This window comes from Canis aureus, chromosome 1 (assembly GCF_053574225.1).
Source record: "Canis aureus isolate CA01 chromosome 1, VMU_Caureus_v.1.0, whole genome shotgun sequence".
In the NCBI taxonomy this organism is placed as follows: domain Eukaryota; kingdom Metazoa; phylum Chordata; class Mammalia; order Carnivora; family Canidae; genus Canis; species Canis aureus.
This window is the reverse complement of record NC_135611.1, coordinates 41,877,439-41,890,477: the sequence shown is the minus strand read 5'-3', so window position 1 is coordinate 41,890,477 and position 13,039 is coordinate 41,877,439. Positions and strand designations below refer to the sequence as shown.

General features: G+C 40.8%; 1 protein-coding gene across 3 annotated transcripts in view; it reads right to left on the bottom strand.

Moving 5' to 3' along the window:
* MTHFD1L (methylenetetrahydrofolate dehydrogenase (NADP+ dependent) 1 like) overlaps positions 1-13,039 on the bottom strand; it is a 188,306-nt gene that overhangs the window by 135,267 nt on the left and 40,000 nt on the right. For 2 of the 3 annotated variants that reach the window (XM_077896736.1, XM_077896755.1), the window contains 3 exons: positions 10,864-11,037; positions 3,042-3,178; positions 1,553-1,599 (listed from right to left, as the gene is read on the bottom strand). In XM_077896736.1, coding sequence (XP_077752862.1) covers positions 1,553-1,599; positions 3,042-3,178; positions 10,864-11,037 — 358 coding nt within the window. The remainder of the gene's footprint in view (positions 1-1,552; positions 1,600-3,041; positions 3,179-10,863; positions 11,038-13,039) is intronic. The other variant, XM_077896745.1, reaches the window with a different exon arrangement.

Below are 13,039 nucleotides of genomic sequence, written 5' to 3'. Positions count from 1 at the left end.
ACATTGTCAATTCATGCACTTAGTCAACAAACACGGTCTGAGTGTTGGGCATTGTGCTCAGAGCTGGGGATAGAGAGATGAAGAAGATATGGGAGGTCTTCTAATTCAAGGAACACACTGCCTGATTGTTTTTGGCTTACTTAACAATCATAAGGCACTTACAACTATCATATGCCTTAAGTTTGCCCCAAGTCTGAGCCATGCAGCTGATGCCATATGACAGCAGGACACCAATGCCCTTTGACTATTTGCGCAGAAATTCCTGAGCCATTCCCCTGGGCATGTTCTTTGTACTCCGTATCCCCAACCTGGCCTCCTGGCTCTAGTTCTTCCTGGCTTGTGAATATTACTCACCCCCGTTCTGATGGGAGGCTTGGGGCTGTTTTTTCAGCAATGCCTCGCACTATTCATTCTCTCCCCACCCCTAATACTTGAATAGTATCCAAATTTTCCCTATAGCTTCCCTGATACTCAGGTCTTCATAGGTAAACACATTTCCTATTCATTCAACCAAACCAACAAACAGTGTGTGCTGGACACCGTGTTGAGTGCTGGGACTACAGCCTCTAACTCACCACAGCCTCCAGAACTGAATGAGAAAAACAGGAGATGAGGGGACCAGGGGTGGTGGAACAAAACCTACAGGACTGGCTGCAGCAGGGAGGGCAGAACAGGAAGGGAGAATGCTCCCAGTCTCGGAATCAAGAAACGATGACCAGGCCAGAGTCTGCAGGGAGTCTGACAGGATGCTGAAAGGGAGGGTGGCCCATGGGGACCTCAGACAGTGAGGCAGGCGGGGGGAGGGGGGAACAGGAGAAGCACATGAGGACCTGTCATGTGACACTGTGGCACACAGAGTGACAGGGTAACTCCTGAAAGACACCAGACAGGAAAGGAACAAGCTCAACTTGGGTTTGGGGAAGATTTCTTGGGACTAGAACCAAAGGGCTGATGCAGAGAGCAGAAGTGATGAGACCTGGGCAGGTAATCAGATGCAGGGCAAAACCGGATGGTTATGCAGAGGGTAGGAGTTCTTGGAGAACTAAAAAGTGACACCTTTGGCCCCTTTTGCCCATTTCTCTTTGGAACTATTTCATTTGGAGTCTCACTTTGCCTAAGGGGGAGTCCAAGCCTCCCTGAACTGGGCAGTATAACTGATGATTGATTGGGACACAGCCTGTCCCACTCTCTCATCCGGAAGCCTTGGAGCTATGTGGGGGTTTGGGGTTCAGGATTTTTGGTAATTTAGAAACACAGAATGATATACCTCTAAGTTTTTAATACCACACCCCAAGCAGGGTCTAAGTCCATATCCATTAATCAAATCTACAGCAAAATATGTGAACATTTACACCAAATGGCAGAGACATTACATAGCTCATAACCATCAGGTCTCGCCACTGTAAGTCATGTAAACATTTATGGTTTTCAGAGCCTTTAGGACTTTGGGATTGAGGATAAAGGACTGTGGGCCCGTGTTTATGAGGCACAGAAAAAAGGTTCCAGGAAGGAAAAACAGTGACACATGACATGTTTTTCACTGAGTCCTTACCTCCTCCATGGGGATGACCTGGGCATATCCGCCACCCGCAGCTCCTCCTAAACAACAGAGCAGGCACATTTGAAATCATTCACCAAGTACAGCTACACAGGATGAACAAGGCCCTAGGGATACGGCTCCCCAAACCTAGCAGGAAGGCATGCATCCCCAAGATGAAACAACAGGCAGTAAAAAACTATCTATCAAAGCAAAATAAAGGAGGGAAAAAAGTCTATTTTGTCCAAAGATGCAATTTAAGGACTTCAGTTTCTTGATTTAAAAAAAGGTAAAATAATATAGCAAATGTCATTACAGCACATATGGGATTATTTTATTAATTTATTATTAGATCTGTGCGGCTCTGTGTTATCTAAATTGCACATGCTTTAAGTATCAGAAAACTTTGTTCAAAAAAAATCCATCTGGTGAACTCTGAACTAAGACATTGTAAAATTTGGACAATTGATTTTAGACAATAGTTACAATTTGTTATGCTATCCTTCAGAATAGTGAAGTCAGTACATTAAAAAGATTTCTCTTCCTTAAAACAATAGTGATACCTTCTGTGTCCTATCATTTTACAGTGTACCATATTTTTTTATATGCTATCTCATTTGGTCCTCACAACTCAGGAAGCCAGATACTATAAACCATTTTGCACTTTCACAGATGCGGCTCAGAGAGGTTACAACTGGTTAAAGGTCACACAGTGGTGGAACACAGCCACGAATAAAACCGCAGTCTTCTTTTTCCGAATTTTGTGTTCATTGCACTGCATAATATATGACATTCTATGAGTTACCAGTACTTAATGAGCTAGGACTTATTAACATCTGTGACAGTAACATAAATATAATACCGCTAAATACCACAAAGTGCCAAGAACCAATAGTAATTGCAGCAATAAATGCTATTGTAATGTGAGCTGAAGAACAACCTCATGATAAATCAGTGGAGAAAGAATAGTGAATGTGAAATTGCCAGATGGCAGCCCAGCAAAGACAGACAGAAATTTCACATCTCGGTCCATAGCTGGTCAGTTTCTAAAGCTCTGCAGGTCTGACAGCGAAATCGGGATGAGCCCTAGGGCCCAATGGAAAAGCTCTCTTACTGTGTAGAGGGGAAAACCTTTCTCTGGGGCAGGAATGGTAAGACACCAATACGAATGGAAGAATCGCAAAATGGCTTGGCAAAAAAGGTGCTGATGGGCTGGAAGATTTCTGCCTAAGGCTGGAAGGGTGAGCTCGGGTCCATGACTGCTCCAGGGACCCAGGGAAATGGGCTTCCTGGCAGGCTTGGCTGAAATCCCCACCGCAGCTCCCTCTGTGGGAGGACCGCTGTGGGGTAAGCACGACATATTGAGTGTGGGAGGGGGGCATAGTGATGAAATATACCAGTTCCTCCGACAGGTTTTAGCTCCCGATCTGTTGATAATATTCTTACAAAACTTCTCTGCCCAAAGTTTTGCTCTGAAAAATGTACCAGTTGTTACATCGAGTACCTTTAACTCCAAAAGTTGGTCCCTGAGAAGGCTGCCTGAGACAGGCAAAGGAGTTGATATTCAGGTGTGCAGTCAATGCCTGCACGAGCCCAACTGTCACTGTGCTTTTCCCTTCACCAAGAGGGGTGGGTGTGATCCTGGTTTGGGGGAAGAAAAAAAAAAGTGAGAATTTAATAACATTTCCCAAACAACCTATGCAAATCAATCTAAGGTGCCAGAACCAAATCAGAGGATATGGTAGAGAACACGCCATCCCCAAGTTCACTTAGTATTTCAATTTTCATGGATCTTTATTGTCTACCCACATCACACAGGCCACGCTTAATCTAAAGCCAAAATACAGACACACCTTCAGCAAGAGACCAAAAAAGAAAAGTTACTCAGTGGTAATAGCATTATCAGCTTCACAAAATGTCATAGAATTACCCATCAAATGGTTTAAATAATGAAGACATGTAATTTCTTCCTGATGGGTGATTTGGCATTCATCCTGCTAGGGCCATTTACTGGGGGCACCATGTGGTCACAAGGCCTACTCGGTGATCTGTGGCCAGAGTCTCAGGATTGCAAGGCATCCCATCATCCCCACTCATTCATTTCCTTCTAGATATTAGCACTCAGGGCTTGTCCCCACCATGTTTCTTTTTTTTTCCTTTTAGTTTCAACACAATCAATGATGGAGGCCCATTCTAGGATAGCCCATTCATTTCCAGATAATGTTTACAGTGAGAGAGTTTTTTGTCCTAAAGAAGAGATGTCTGCATTCCTGTAGCTCCGATCTCATAGAGTCAAAATACTAAACTCAATCCCTTCTCATATAATAGCTCCTCAAATATTGGGAAAGATTTAGTCCAACACTCCTCAGCACAGTAAGATCAAAACTGCTCTGGAGGGGCTTGTTGACTACAACACCCTACAAAATCAAGCATCACATAATAGTTACACCATCACAGCATTAAGTAAAAGAATGGGTGTTTGTGATGTTCCCAAGTAAGGACCCATACAACTATTCTTTAGCATGCTCTAGCCACTGTTATAAGATTTAAAAACTGTCATTTTGGTTTACAACTTGGTCTCCAATGAGTTAGATGGTGTGAGTCAGGTTGTACAGCATTCTCAATCACAACAAAACTCATAATCAGAGTTTTCTGACCTATAAAACCTAGTGGTATAACTATAAGGAAGTAAAGCCCTTAGATATATCATCATCCCCAACTACCTCAGACCGCCACAGCAATACAATCAATCTTTCTTTCAAGAAATATTTATTAAGTACTACTATGTGTCAGGCCACTAGATCCTGAGGACACAATGATGACCAAGTTGGATCCCATCTCTGCCTTCCCAGAGCTTATGGATGATGGGAGATATGGACAGATCAACTGGCAATTGAAATGAAAGTGAAAAACATGTATTTCAGAAAGTTGGCAATGAGACTGTCTTATGAGAGCACATGGTAGGAGGATCTGATTAGATTTGGAGTATCAGGGAAGTCTTCATAGAGGAAGTTAACACCTAAGCTGTGACCTGGCAAATGAATAAATGTTAGCCAAATAAAATTGAGGGTGGGTTTGGCATAGTTAATATGTGAGGCTCTGTTCTTCACATTTTTTAGGTTGTTACCCTCATTTGATTGATGAGGAAACTGAGGCATAAGAAATCTCAGTAACTCACCCGGGGCCACACAATTAGTAAGCAGATCTGGATATCAAAACCAGGCAAGCCACCCGGTTTCTCTAGGTTATTTCTATGGATAGAAATTGTAACTGCTGTTAACCACTAATTAGCAAATTAAAGCATGGGAATAGGAAGGATGACTCAGTGAGGGGAAACACAGGACAAAGAGGGATTAAGGACAGAATGGTCCAGAACATGTTCTCTTAAAGAACAGTCAGAAGAAAGCAAAAGAAAATTCAGAAGGAGCAGAAAAGAGAACACGATGATGAGGCAGGGGTGTGCCACGGGAGTCTCTGAAGGGAACCAAGGAAGTGCGCACAGAGTCACATGGCCCAGAGACACCCGCTGCGGGGTGAGGGCCCTGCATCACTACACAGAGCAACAAGGGCACCCGTAGGCAGCTGGTGCACCAACCTAAACATGCCAGGTGAAGCAAACATCAAACTCCTCAAACCACTTGACAGTTGGTCAATGTGAAGACTCAGTTACAAGAAAGTGTTTACGCTTTGAGTCAACTTTCTCTTTCCTTAGCACAGCAGGAATAAAAGCAGTTGGTAAACCACAGGCATCACGATCTTATGATAGCCTGAGAAAAAAAATGTGGTATCAAAGATAGGGTGGATTAAGTACTGTACCAACCATTTACTGTTTGCAAAGGAATAGGTGGTTTACTTCAGCATGTCACATGAAGAATTACATTTTTATTCCCAAGGATGTGCTAACATAGCTGCTGGAGACAGCCCAAAGCAGACACGCCCAGAGATGACCTCCTCAAAACTTCAGCTAACCATCCAATTCTTAATTAGAAACACAGGACTGCTCAGCTTTCTGCCAACTAATACAATTCAGGAAAATAAAAAAAGCAGGAAGTATTTATTGGGAGCAATAAAAGGAGAGCTACAATAAAAATTGTATTTTACTTCATTCCTACACTTGATATCAGACTTAGGTTTAACTGTAGTGCCATTCTCCTTAACTCTGACCCCAAAATTCTGAGTTGACTCAGAAAACAATGAGCACAACGTTAACCTAATTTCTGTTTTTTTTTTTTTTTTTTTTTTTCTTTTTTTGGTTAAGAGCTTAGAGTTTATGGAGAGGGAACTATGGTTTTTAGTTCTCTCCCTTAACATCTCCCTGCAGCTCTATCTCCTCCACTCTGTACCCCAAAGTATCACTTTTTTTTTTTAAAGATTTTATTTATTTATTTGAGAGACAGAAAGCATGAGAAGGGGGAGGGACAGAGGGAGAAGCAGACTCTGCCCAGCCGGGAGTCTGATGTGGGGTTCTATTCCAGGATGCCGGGATCATGACCTGAGCCAAAGGCAGATGCTTAACCAACTGAGCCACCCAGAGCCCCTATATGTATGTATTACGTAACTTTTCAGAGGGTATCATTACAAGCTTTGTGACACAGCTGCCCTGCCTAACCAGTCCACAAGCTCACTGAGGTGAAGAACACCCATTCTCAGTGCATTTCGAGGCACATATGAGCAAAAAGAATGCTTGACAAAGCAAAGATGCCTTTTCTAAGACAAATATGTGTACTGCTGACTATAGTACAATTTATTGTACTCTGTGACAGTTTAGACACATGCTTAAAGAAGTGTACCATTTACTCCAAGGTCAAAGAGATTGCTTATGCAGGTTGTAGTGGCAAAACTGTGCATGGTTCTCAAAATCTGAGTCAAGAACAGTATTATTGTCATGAGTCATGGCTCTAACCATGCGCTCCAAACCTACCATGCTCAAGCAGCATATGAATATATCAATCACTCATCCCAGGCATCTTCCTCACTGGAAAGTTTTTAAAGGCTTTTATTCCTGACAACAAATTCTATAGTCCACTGGGTTGTGTTTCCCATCACATTTGACTGATGTGAACAGTTCAAAGGCCCAGCCAGTAGTGGTCTCTTCTAAATACCTTTGTTTTATTCTTCAGGTTGTGCAAATAGCAAAAAACTCACAGATATTTAAATAGTTACCCAAAGCAGAAAAGCAAAATCTTTAAAAAGTCAGTAAAGGTTATTTTTACATGTACCAAAGGAATGGTTTGGAATATTAAAAGGAAAAAAAAAAATCAAATGAGGTATTTGGCATTCTACATGTATAAGAAAGTGATGTGCATGATTTTAATTATTCTTTAATGTGATATTCAGTCTGTTCACAGATAAATTTGGGCTTTGTTTTTAACTGCTGTCCGAGCAATTCAGAGCAGCTCTAAAAATTTCTGCACAGAAATCGGTAAAGGGCCAGTGGAGATGGGAGCCTGCACACACATTCAATGCCCTACAGCTGCACTCCACGGCAAGTTCTCAAACAAATTCCTTTTCATTAGTGTAACTGGGAAAATATGTAAAACTCAAGAGCCCCTAAGATTCTTTTGGCAGATTTCCCTGAACAATTCCCAATACTTTTCATTTCATCAGGCAAAGCAAATACAGTGATGTATAGGTGTAAATACCACGCGATGTGTAGCTGATGGAATACAGATGATTCTGATGGATTGAGAAATTCTAAAGTTTGAAGAATAGCTTTTAAAACGAATTAATCTGTTCTGCATTTAGGTTATTAACAGAAGATTTTTAAAAATCCCATTGTTTTATATTTTAATTCTACTGTTGACACATTTAAATCACGTTTATGCTTAAGTTCAAATGTACAACCACAAATATATTGTTTAGGTTTCTTGAAGACTTGAGTATCTGAATTCTGCTAAAGCATGGGGAAACACTCATGTTATAGCATTCAGAAACAAAAGCAGGACACAAAATGGTATTTATAGCATGATCTCAATGTGTAAAAAGGATACATATAGAGAAAATCCTGGAAGGAGATATAAAAAATGTTTTAACACTTCTCAGTAATGAGATTTCATTTTCTCCTTTTTGTTTTTCATTATGTTAAATTTTTATTCTGTAAGCCAGTATAAGTTCCAGAATAAAAAAAAAAAATCTTTCAGAAAAGGAAATAATTTCCCATGTAATGGAGGGGTCCTTTCTGTTTCTGAAGAAGTAGGGACAGCATGTGTAATGGTTTGTCAATTGTCACTTTCCATAACTAATGTGGCCAAAAGTAAAACTATGGAGGTGGTCTTTATTGCAAATGAACTTTTCATTTTAGATTTTTAAAAATATTTTATTTATTTATTCACAACAGACACGGAAAGAGAGGCAGAGACATAGGCAGAGGGAAAAGCAGGCTCCCTGCAGGGACCCTGATGTGGGACTCAATCCCAGAACCCCAGAATCACAACCTGAGCTGAAGGCAGATACTCAACCACTGAGCCACCCAGGCGCCCCTTCATTTTAGATTTAAATAAAATGATTGTCTGGTGTTTTAAACTGATCTCAAACATCCAGCTATTAAAAGGTTAGATTTAAAAAGGTAGTTTACACACGTAAACTCACACAGTTGTTTGTGTGGGTTACACAGTGTGGTATATATTTTCTAAAACTCTTCAAGTTTTCCTACAGACACAGGTATGTCTCGAAATCCTACCCTCACAGCATTTTTTTCAATGCAGTTGAATGGAACACAATTTAATTTTTGTTCTTCATAGATCTTTGTTTTGTAAGGAACATATACCACCATTTCAGAGAAAGAATTGTTTCTCTTGGGGTTAAATCTGTACTTGAGAATTCAGGTTTCCTTTCATTTCTATTGACAATGACAACCTGGCTTCTTCAGCTCAGATGCATATACAAATGCTGGCAAAGAAAGAGACAGGGTGGGGCAAGCAGCAATGTTCTATGGGCATGGACCAACACACAGCTATAATCCTAGGACAGACTAGCTGTCACTCTCCAGCATGTGGCTGGAGGCCAGCCCTTGACAGTATGAATTCAAGTTAGGAATCTGATAACACCATCAGAGTTTTTGGTTTAAAGTATCATTTCTGCATTCCCAACTTAGGGCAGGGCCACGTGTAGACTGTGTTTTTTTTTTTTTTTCCAGTAATAACAAGCACCCATAAGAGTAAATCACAGCCACTCCATATGGAACATTACTGCTTGAGTCTTCCTTGGTATCCTGAGAACCCACCCTCCTGAGTTTTCCTTACGTCTTCCCATGTTAAGCAGGGTGAGAAAACCAGCAAATCCACCTACCAAGATCACTTAGAGCCTGGAAAAAAGGAAACAAATTTGTGGATAAAATACTAAATTTACTTTTGAAGTTCTAAATGTCCAAGAGTTTATTTCTGAAAAAACAAACCAAAACAAAACAAAACTTGTATTAAGCACATTCCAGAAAAGCAATACTACACTCCATGTGTGCTTCAAACCCTGGGACCCAGGAGTCCCCCAACCAACTCCCCAAGTCAGCTGGCTCCTTTCATGGATCTGGCCCAGAGGGTGCCTGTAGCGAGGCCAACTCTCTTCTCAGCACAGAGCATCCCTGTAGCTCAGTTACAGAGACATTAGGGGTGGGGTCCTAAGTTGGAAAGGACCCTAGTAAGACGGGGAGTCCAACTGTACTGAGCCTGGAAGCCTGGAGGAGGTTTAAGCCACACGCAACAAAGTATGAATTCTTTGAAACCACAGCCACCAAGCGACTCTGAAAGCCCTAGTTGTCTATCTTTACAAAAGAGTGACAGAGGAGGGGAGGTAGGGAGAGAAAGAAATATGAAGAAATTTGGCTATTAAAGAAGTGATACAGATTGTATTTGATCTTTACTTGTAGTTTTAAAACACTGAATTTAAAACCTCTAGGGATTTTTCCTAAGGAGGTCTTTGGACAAGTGCACAAATGAGCATGCTCAAGGCTGTTAATCTTAGCACTGTTGATAGTGTCCAAAAATGGGAAGCAATTTAAGTGCCCATCAACAGAGAGTTGGTTAAATAAATGTGGAACATCCTTATGATATTTTCAAATCATTTTTTGGCCTGAATATACTTGAAGAATTAAAAGCACGACGAACTGTCAGCCACTGAGCCACCCAGTGTGTTACAGTCTGGAAAGATGGATGAAATGGAATCCACCCACATCTCAGGCATTTTTACTGCCCCTGCCCCCAGAACCTAGGATGTGAGCAGCGGAATGATATGCAGTCAAACAAAATGATAACCCAGCTCTGTACTGACTCAGATGCAGTGAGGTAGGTATGCAACATACTGGTGAAGAACAAGCACTTGGAAGATGATGTCATTTATGAAAGACAAGATGGTCTCAAAGGTTAACAGCTCCCTCCTCTGGGTGGTAGGATTTGGGATATTTTACTTTCTTGTTTATAGTTTTCTGCATTTTAGAATAGCTTTATGAGTGTGTAAGGCTTTTAAAACCAGAAAAAGAAGCTAGGCATTTACATGAATAATTAAATATATAAAGATAGTTAACCAAGAGTCAAGTCCAGTTAGAAGAAATGTTTCTGCTTGTTAATAAACAGATTTTTGTGTCTTAAGCCTTGGCCTATATATCATCAATAAGTCACTGCAATGAAATTTCAAGACAACAATGGAATTTCTATGGTCTCCTGATGTTCCCTCAGGTCACATTGAAAAAATATTTTAAATCCCTTGTTTTCTGTCATTTTTCAGCCAGTGAACATATTTCTTTTTTAAAAAAAGAAGGAAAACAAACACTCCTTTTCACAAAAACTATGCATTTGTCTTTTATAAAACGACCAACACAAATGAAAATGGCCCAATATTAATTTTAAAATCCAAGAGGAGAGAAATAATGAACTTTGACAATGCAAATACACAAATATTTAGGATATTAACAGGAAAATGTTTAGTTTCACACAATTATCTGTACATTTTCCATTAAAACGTTATCTCTGAGTAGAACACATGTACCCCCAACTCAGTTAAAAATATTTTACTTTCAATTCTTATTTTGATTCTTATCACGAGAAACTAAATGAAAAATCCAAGACAGAACAAAGATGATCAAAACACAATATAAGAAATAAAAAATACTAGACGAGGAATTCGTTATACTTTGTATTTTGTGGAGGAGACTAATTTGTTTTGCACTGAAAATGAAAACTTACCTCATGTCAAATGAAGGAATGCCAAGTGAAATGCACAAAAATATCAAGTTTGAGAAACAGATGAATTTGAGGGGTGTGATGATAGGTAAAAATAGGGAGGAGACTTTTATAAACATGCCTTCTTAGTACAAAAGATTTTAAAAGTAGTCTTACCCAGCTACTAAAACGTATTTTCCATCTGCTTGATCCTTTAACCTTTCCAGCAGGGACAAACGTACTTTGGCTTTGCTTTTGCCATAGATTTCAATTTCATCTGCAAGCAATCCTATCTCCTTGGCAAGGACATCCACGGCTTTTGGAGTCTGTGCTCTTGAAATCTCAAGATCACTGGGGGGAAAACACATAGGAGGCAAGTGCCTCCTCAGCTTAGGTGGTCACTACTAGAGTGAAAACAGCCCTACGCCACACCAACAATTCAAGCAAAGCAATTGCTTTGTGGTCCTCTCTCCCAAGCAGTATTGAGCACAACTGCTAATAATTAACGTGCATGAAAAATGGTACATTTCTTTAGAGAAGCAACTCTTAAAAACTCATGAAGATCACAGAATTCTGCCCAGGTACAAAGATAATACCAATGCTATAGGAGAGAACGTACGTTCACTGTAGAGTAGAGTGCTTTCTGTGGGTCATCACTGACTTTGTTAACCATGAATAGATGGGTTATTGCATAATGCGCTTACTGGGCTAACCTCATGTGTCTCTTGGCGATTCAGAAATGTGGAAATGCTATTTTGTTTTATCTGTGTCCATACTTTCCCTCTCTTTTTCCTACTTCAAATCCAAAATTGTATTTCAAAATATTTTATTAATTGCATAACCGTCAGTAAAAGGACCTAGTGCTTGAAGCTCAACTTCAACACAGGAAAAGTTTAGATGCTCTGGAGTGTCACCAGGCAAAAAATTTCTTCCGTTTGACCAGCAAGAAGAGAACACCACTGTTTATCTTCCAGGAGTGCTATGAAATCAGTATGTGCTGAACTTCCTGGAGAGTCTTTTGGGGCTCCTGAGCTCAGCTATTGGTTTTAATGGGGGTTCAGTCCATCCACCTGCCAGGCTGACCACCTGTTTGAGAGGAAGACCTGGCAGACACAAGACAGAGCTTGGGAGAGCAGGTGTCAGACTCAGTCAGTCATCAGGGTTGATATCTGAGAAGACAGCAGTGCCCTGACTCACCCTGGAGCCCTTATTTTGGGTATAGCAGTCTCCACTAGCAGGTGGCCCCTTGCTCTGATTTTTTCTTTCTCTTGCTCCTGCTGATAATCAACCCTAAGCCCTCACATGACTCTGTGTTCTCCTCCATGACTCCATGGAAGTCTGACCTAGGTGCAAGCGGTAACAGGGAACCTACTTCCAATGGGAACTTCTCTGAAGTGTGCCACGGCAGCTTGCAGAGGGAGAGTGTGCTTCAACCTGGATGTGGGATGAGCTCTGTGCTTCCTTCCCCAGCCACACCAGCCTTGCCACTTCCAGTTCTTCCCTTCTCCCTTCACTGCTTATGGTCCCCTTCATTCTGCCTTCCTGTCTGCATCTTTTTTTTCTTTCTCTCCTCCCCAAATCTCCTAAAGGGGAGAGCTGACTCTTGGAAAACCTCCCAAGTTTTTTCTTCACTATCTAAAAAGCGACAGTGACATTGTTTTGATTTTTCAGGAATTTAGAAATTAGCCTGCCTTTCTTCCTCTAGTACCTCAGAAGTCAAATTTACTTCAGCAATTAAAACACTTCTTACTCCCGAGTGGAATTTATTTAGATTTATGCAAAGCCTTTGGTACATAATTGGGCAGGGTCCACTTCAATTTTTTTCTTTTTTAGTTCTCTGTAAGTAGAACATACTCATTTACTTTTAAAAATTGAAGTCCTTTAACAATGTAAGTAACTTCAAAAAATTAAGATACTTGATGAAACAGACTGCACAACAACAGGGGTGACATTACAAAGAACAACGTTCTCTAGAATTTATGTATTAACGAACACAGAAGATAACTACAATGTTCAGTCTATTTCAGGGGTGAAAACACAGCCTGGTGGGTAGAATAAAGCCATGAATGTTCAGCTGTGACTCAAGGAAATGGATCAGATCTAACGAATGAAATGAAATGAGATGTTAGTCAATTCCTAGAGGTTTTATCTACAGAAATGTTTTCCTTTTTTTTTTTTTTTCTAAAGATTTATTTATTTATTTATCATAGACAGAGAGAGAGAGAGGCAGAGACACAGGAGGAGGGAGAAGCAGGCTCCATGCCGGGAGCCTGACGTGGGACTCGATCCCGGGACTCCGGGATCGTGCCCTGGGCCAAAGGCAGGCGCTAAACCGCTGAGCCACCCAGGGATC